Source organism: Penaeus vannamei, chromosome 29, assembly GCF_042767895.1.
Source record: "Penaeus vannamei isolate JL-2024 chromosome 29, ASM4276789v1, whole genome shotgun sequence".
In the NCBI taxonomy this organism is placed as follows: Eukaryota; Metazoa; Arthropoda; class Malacostraca; order Decapoda; family Penaeidae; genus Penaeus; species Penaeus vannamei.
Window position 1 is genome coordinate 6,848,832 of NC_091577.1, and position 7,814 is coordinate 6,856,645.

General features: G+C 43.2%; 1 protein-coding gene across 1 annotated transcript in view; it reads right to left on the reverse strand.

Moving 5' to 3' along the window:
- The window catches only part of LOC138867254 (clathrin heavy chain 1-like), a 27,128-nt gene extending 24,431 nt beyond the window's left edge, over nt 1-2,697 (reverse strand). The window contains exon 1 of the mRNA XM_070142198.1: nt 2,287-2,697. Within this exon, the coding sequence (XP_069998299.1) occupies nt 2,287-2,328 (42 nt within the window). The 5' untranslated portion in view covers nt 2,329-2,697. The remainder of the gene's footprint in view (nt 1-2,286) is intronic.
- Nucleotides 2,698-7,814: the final 5,117 nt, after the last annotated feature.

Genomic DNA, 7,814 nt, shown 5'->3' on the forward strand with positions numbered 1-7,814 from the left:
CATTAGTAGTGTCCTCTTAGTGTGTGATGAGGGCGCATCACACACTAATGTATCAAGAGCGACTATGGGATGGTGTCACGCTGAGGATGCACAGCCTCTCGCTCTGTCTCTCTCATGGCTTGACGTCAGGGGGGGGGGGGGAAGAAATGATAAAAGAAGAAGACGAAGAAAAAAAGTATATTTGCTCAGACACGATGAATTAAACATCGGAACCGGGAAGGGGGGGGGGGGGTCTCAGATTTGGTCATAACTCCTTTACTTTTACAAATTTAGCAGAAATATTACATCACGGAATTGCCAAAGCCTACAAGGTTAAAGTTTTTTTTTCAAGGATTTTTAAAAATCATTGTTGAAAATTCATTGCGATGGCCCCCTTGAAGGTACTTCATAAATCTAAATTCCCCCCAAAAGCCAGGAATGATATCTAATACAGACAAGCTTCATTCACAGCAAATTTACTTAGAGTAATATACACTTACAAATGTACTAACCAAGGTAAATATTCGGAATCCCTTCACATGACCGATCACGAGACATTTGGTATCAGCGTATACCTCACCCTCTACTACCTAAATATATACAAATTATGCTGCAGAACCCCTCCCCACCCATACGCATAATCTTGGCCCCGATAGTAGGGAAAGGCATTGAATAGTACCTGGTAAATTGCATAGGGCTGCTACCCACAACCTCTGCCTTGGACAAGAAAGAATCCACCATGCAAGCTATGTTTGACAGGATAAGAGTGTACGATAGACGGCATCTGGTGCTCCCACAGTCACACACTGACATGAATACATGGATGATTCATTAATCTCCACTGCAGGGATTGAGAGGGCAGTAACCCCCCAGGAGAGGAGATGCAGCGGGTACAGCCCCCTGCATTAGACAACACTGACTCAATTTGTGCATATTCTTCATATATAACCCTGCAATTTCCCTAGTAACATTTATGCTTTCCCCTGCTATTGGAGCCAAGAATGTGGGGGGTTGTAGAAAATGTCCTATGTATCTGGGTAGAAGAGGGTCAGAGGAATCCATAAATATTAATAGTGTCATGATTGGTTATGCAAAGGCAAATATTTAACAAAGCTATTCATTTATTTCCCACACCTAAGAAAGAATTTCTGAGGGTGTTTAGCATTGACATTCTATGAAGGAAAGCAGGAATTTCTTGAACTTCAGACCAACTCCAAGTCCTGCAATCACTATGGCCTACAGCAAAGGCCAACAAATCTCCACCACACACATTCAATAGGACAGAACTTGGATTGGTTCCATATAAAGTTAACAATTTTACATTAATACATTACAGCCAAAACATTCCTATAACACAACATCAATAAATGAAGCTTCCTCGTGTAACGTGAGCCCTTTCCCCAACCCCTGCCTTCTTCTTGTTACATAGACCTTCACTTTAACATTGTTTCACAACCACTCAACTTATGAAGCACATCCTAAATTGATTTTAAACACATAATCACTTCTCTTGTTTCTAGTAACTATCACTAGAGAGAGGAAAAAATATAACCCCTGCAATTACGATAGTAATTTGTAAAACGGTATGGATAATTACTTTTCTAATTACAAACAGATGTATAAATATTGATCCCCCTATGCATAATGACTCATAACATAGGAACTTTAATAATACGAAGATTGATAAGAACCTGCAAACTAGGTATTTACCCAGTCCTTCATGACTGCACTCACCTGAAATGCACACACAGCCTCCCCAGCCCGGTAACCTCCCTTTTCCCTCAATAACCCCCTTACCACAGCGAGAAGCCCTCCCCTGCGCGAAATAAATGGAGAAATTGGAGATAATGGCCCAGGTATTTCCCCACACGAACTCCTTCACCGATCACGTGACCCGACCATTCACTTCAGCCAGCGGGAACTTGGACACAAATCGCCACTTCTGGGTTAAAAAGAGGCTGTTAGGAGACACTTCGAGGGCGAATCATTGCCCTTTGACGCCCGAGGGCCAGGCAGGGCCTTTTCGACGCCCTAAATTGACGGTGGTGCTCGGAGTTCCTCACGTAAACATATGACCACCTGGTGACCTCAATCCTAATCCATCGGCCTCTGATTCCGCGTGTCTTGGGCCCTTCATTCTCATTTTTTTCAGCGATTCCACACACCAGAACCCACCTCAGCAAGAATTGCGTCCACAGAGGTGCAGAGAGGAAGTAATGAAAGCGGAAAGACCTTTTAAACGTCTCCCATCGGTCAGTGGGCGTTTCGATTCGCCTTTTTATCACCTCACAAAACTTTCAAACCAACCTGTAAATGCTCCTGAAACCGTATGGGTAACGCCTGTGTCATCTTGCCGGTGGAGGTGGAGCTAAGGGGTAAAGAGGCGAGAAATCCGTGGGTAAAAAGGGACTATTTCGAGCCGTAGTAACCCATCCAGAGCGAGACGCGGCGACACCGACACTATCCAAGATGTCTTCCTCGGTGACAAGTGCAGCTAGTCCGCCCTCTGTGTATTGTTCCGCGATCGAAATACTCACTTTCCTCTCCCTTAGACCCACTACAGAGCCTCTGGAATGGGAGAATGGATAAAATGGTAAAAAGCGTTGATTTCAGATTTGTTCGAGGGGCAACGAATAGTTTAAGATGTGGAGGAGAAGGTAAGTGGTAAGTCGGCGGAGGAATAAGACCGTTGCGCGGCCTGCCAACTGAGCAGCCTCTGTCAGATTTCTCATTGATCCGCCGCTCCAACCTTAATTTTCCAACTAATTGTTTTAAAAGGACGCGGAAATACCTATTGATACAATAAAATTATCTACTGAAATAATCTGAAGTAATATATATATATATTTGACCATTTGTCCTTATTATTTAATTCCACGATGCAATGCGGTAAAAAAGGTTTCGATTTTAGAAAAGTAAGAGTGACAGTGGTAAACCGCACGCCCATGAATAAACAAATATCTTCGCTTTGTTGTTAATAAAATATCAACCACCTTACGGATAAGAAATGAACCGAAATATAACTGGGAATAACGCTTTCGCTACGCAACAATTACAGCTTTAAAAGCCGAAGCAAGTGATAGTTTTCTTTTAAAGCATTAGTAGACCATGTTGTGAACGTATGAATGGGGCGAACGTTCCTCGGAGATTACGGATGTAAAAATATCTGGTGGATAATAATTGAGCAATAAAAACGAAGAAAATGCTATTATCTCTTTTGGTGCTGATGTTTTGTACATCATCAACCCATCCTATATATGCAACTTCCTTAAACGCAAAAACCTTTATAAATGACAGAAAATGTTTGGTGTATTAACGTAAACTAGGGGCGCATTCACAATTTTTGGAAAGAGGGGATGAGGAACAAATTGGGGTCCAGGCCCAATCACAAATGCTGATGTTGAGAAGTGCTTTGCAGGAGGTTATGAAGCTCTCCAACAAGAAATTCTGAAAACTGAAGATCGAAAGATATGCATATTCTTTTGTTCAAAAGCTTCGGATAAAAAAAAAAAAAAAATGACCCCACAATAGAGGGGATGCACGCCGGGTGCACCCCCTTGGATCCGCGCCTGTAAGCAATCTTATGCACGATATAGCTATATCGGTACGTGATTCACAGTCTACGATAAGCGCCTCGGCCGGAGGTTTGCCCCGCCCATCTGACGTCGGCGAAGGGGAGTCGAAAGGACATTTGCCCGCAGTGATTACTGACAGGAAATATATTGTCGTGTGCAGGGAGGGTTGTCAGTGGATGGCACGAATACTTTTCTATGCGTCGAGTTAGGCTGTAGTGGCAGGAGCTTATTTTCAGGAAAAAGTATTTAGGCGTTATTGGGGGTGGGGGTGGAGGATATTCTCTGTCCTTTCCTCTCCCTCTTTAGTTTCTCTTTGTACTGTGATGTATCTCTCCATCTCTCCACCTTCTCTCTCTTTCTCTTCTTCTCCCCCTTTCTCTCCCTCTCTCTTTTCTCTCTATCTCCCTCCCCCTCTATTCCTCTCTCCTTTACTCTATATTTTCTCTGTTCTCTCTCTCTTTTTCTCTTTTCCTCTCCTCTCCATACTTTTTCTCTCTCTCTTTCTCTTTTCCTCTCCTCTCCATACTTTTTCTCTCTCTCCTTTCTCTATCTCTCCCTACTCTCTCCCCCCTTTCACTTCTCCATTTCTATTTTCCCACTCCCTCTCACTTCTCTCTCTTGTCCTTTCCCTCTCTCCTCCCCCCCCCCCTCTCGCTTCTCTCTCTTCTCTTCTCCCCCTCTCTCTTCTTTTCTCACTCTTCTCTCTCTCTCTCTCTTTCTCTTCTCTCACTCTCTCTCTCTGTCTGTCTCTCTCTCTCTATCCTCTCTCAACCATTTTTCTGTCTCTCCACCTTCTGTACCTCCCTTTCTCCTCTCCTCTGCCTCTAACCCCATCTAACTCTATCTATCTCTCCTCTTTCTCTCTCTCTACCATTTTTCTGTTTTTATTTCCACCTTCTGTCCCTCCATTTCTCCTCTCCTCTTCCTCTACCCCCCATCTAACTCTATCTCTCCTCTCTCTCTCTCTGAAGTTTTGAATGGAGTAATTTGACTGAACATACACATTAATGTCTTATCTATTCTACATCTGCACATACATATAAGTGAAGTGTCTTTGAAATGCTGAGGTGTTGGCGTCTGAAGGCTGCAGAGCCGAGGGGTTGCGAGTCCGATCCCTGGTCGCAGGGCTGTCCTGACGGAGTTCTTGCTTTAGGGGTGCCAAATGTCCTATGTTGAGACTCTGCGCCTTGTAGAGGACTGTGAGGCTCACTACGTCCCGTCGGTGTTGAAGGCTATCTAATATGGGGTTTTTGGTGCGCAGGAGTCGATAGACAAGCTTTTTCGCGCGAGGTTCCACTTTATCTACTAGGCTGAGGAGCGTTTGTGCTGTGCCATTCCAGGCTAAGCAGGCATATTCCATCATCGAGCAAACTTGAGACGTACAGCTGAAAGGCAGCATCTGCTGTTAGTAGGTCAAGTATCCGCCTAAGGCCACTTAGTTTTTGCGATGCTTTGCTTGCCAAGGTTTCGATATGTTGTTTGAAGGTAAGTCTGTAATCGAATTTGACCCCGAGAATATTGATAGTCTTGCTCGTTTAGTAGACGTCCGTCCATGCGGAGGGGAGTCGTTCTAACTCTTCTACCACTTCGTCTTGAGATGGTTAGTGACTGGCTCCTGGTAGCAGCGAACTGAACTTTCCATAACTTCCCTCATTAGTTGCTACATCGATGATCCACTGAAGTCTCTCAGAGTTTTCCCGAGTATGTTCCTTTGCATAACTGATGTGGATAGTGAGATCATCAGCGTATGCGACTGCCTCAAGAATGAGATGAAGGAGGTCATCAAAGTCAATGTTCCACATCAAAGGGCCTCAGAGGCTTCCTTGAGGGAGAGATTCTGATCCCTGAAGAACTACAGAGAGCCTTATGTTAATGAGATAATCACAGAAGCAGATAGAGTTGTCCTACTATGCCAAGGCTCTTATGCTTTGCAATAAGGCTTTTATGCCATACCAAATCAAAAGCTCCAGAGATATCAAGGGCTATGACTCTCGGATCTCTCCCACTGTCGAGGTGCTGGGCCCCTTTTTGAGACAGGACGATGAGGAGATCGGATGCAGATTTACACTTGGTGAATCCAAATTTTCTCTTCGATAGTAGGCTATTGTTTTCTAGATGATTGTTAGTTGATTTTTTATGATTTCATCAAAGGCTTTTGCAATGATGGATAGAAGGGATGTTGGGTGGTAATTTCTAGGGTTAGTCATAGACTCTTTTTTATGCACTGGTACAACTCATGCCTTTTTCCATTAAATTGGCCATTAGTCCCTAGCCAGACACTGTATAGATGCGTACACATTTTCGCAGAAAATATGGACTCATTCCTTCAGGGCCAATGGCTTTTGTGACATCAAGGGTGGAGAGAACTTTATCGACTTCACTTTCCTTTATCGAAAAGTTAGAAATCCTCTTGTTTGTGCGAGGTGGCATCTCTGGGGGTACTGTCACTAACTCCTACTGCCATTTTGGTTTTAAAAAATTTGAGCATGAGTGTCAGCTCTTTCTTGGGAGCTAGTAGCAATGGTTCCATCATCTCGTGTGGGAGGAATCAGATCTTCACGGGATAAGCGCTGTTGATCTTTTGTTATTGTCCACCATTACTAAGATCCCATGCTCCCGTTCTGGAGTCTGTTCTTAAGGTCCTTTGCCCATTTACCTTTAGCCCACTTGATGGTTATTTTCAAAGTCTTGCATGCTTCACTGTGTAATATTCTATTATGATTTGAGGGTAATATTTTGAACCTTTTTCCAAGCCTTATATTTCTCGTTTGTAGCTCTCCTACATTCTGGACCGAACCATGGAGGACTCTGCGGGTTATCAAATGTAGTGGAATGTGGTGCATGACATTATTGTAAGTCAAGGATGATATTAGTTGTCATATTGACCTGTTCATTAACAGTGCTGGATAGTATTGGTTTCCAGTTTCTGTTAATCAAGTCCGATTTTATGGCAAAACGGGAGAGAACAGCACGGTGATCCGAAGATCCCACAATGCTAAGTGGTTTACAGAATTCCAGAAGATCTGGTATATCTGATCTCTCTCTCTCTCTTTCCTCTTTCTCTCTCTCTCTCTATTTGTGTGTGTGTCCTTCCCTTTCCTTCTCTCTTACTCTCTACCCCATTTTCTCACTCTCTCCGCTGTCTCTCCTCCCTCTTTTCTCTCTCTCCTCTCTCTCTCGACCATTCTTTTTCTCTCTCTTTCTCTCCACCTTCTCTCTCTCCCTTTCTTCTCTCCTCTCTCTCTACCCTCTGCTATATCTGTCTGTCAATTTTTTTTTCTTTTTTAATCTCTCTCTCTTCTCTTCCTCCCCACCCCCTCTCTCTCTTCTCTCTTGCTCTCTCTCTCTCTCTCTCTCGCATGGGGAGACCCCCAAAGGAAACCGTCCGGTCAAGGCGGTGAACCAAGGTCGAGTGTCAGTAGCATTGAAGAGGAATTCAGGGGTCACGGGCGATGGGCGTGGCTAGTTGACCCGTCGCTGTGATCACTGCACTGGCCAGTGCCTCGGGGACCCATAAGCCAAACCTCCTCCTCCCTTCCCCCTGAAATTCACCCAATCAACTCAAATCAAGTCAAACTAACTCATATCTACTCCCAAACAACAGCCATATAGCAAACACTTACAAAAAGTCAGATCCAAGAACTTCCATCTGAAGCCGGGGCCAGTGTAGATACACGTTTATGGCAATTAGCGGGTTTTGAGAGTTCTAGAAAAAAGGGTTCCAGACTGGGTAAGAACATAAAACTTTGGGGTCCGAACCTAGTCGGGCCAATCTTCAAGTTTCATTGGAATCGGCCCAAGAGAAGCTGAGATGCAAAGGGTGTCCCACCCGACCGTTATTGGGACATATATACATACATACATATAGGGGTACGATAAATTTAGAAACAAAATATCTCGAGAACGGAAATAGATAGAGAGATGGTTGACCACTCGTTCAAAAGCTTTTATAAAGGTGTGTGTTTTCTTGGGGTAGGCAACTTCTATGCATTTTGGCAACAGGCCAAATTTTTAATGTTTGTTTTAAATGCTCAAAATACATAGTTTACAAAGGGCTAGGAAGATGAAACTCTGGAACCAAGAAGGTCTCGGGGCACTTGTACCCTTAACCCAACTTATGATCATTAATATTATTATTATCATTATTATTATTATTGTTATAATTGTTGTTATTATTATATGCTTTCATATTATTATTATTATCATTATTATTATTATTACTATTATTATTATTACTATTATTATTATTACTATTATTAT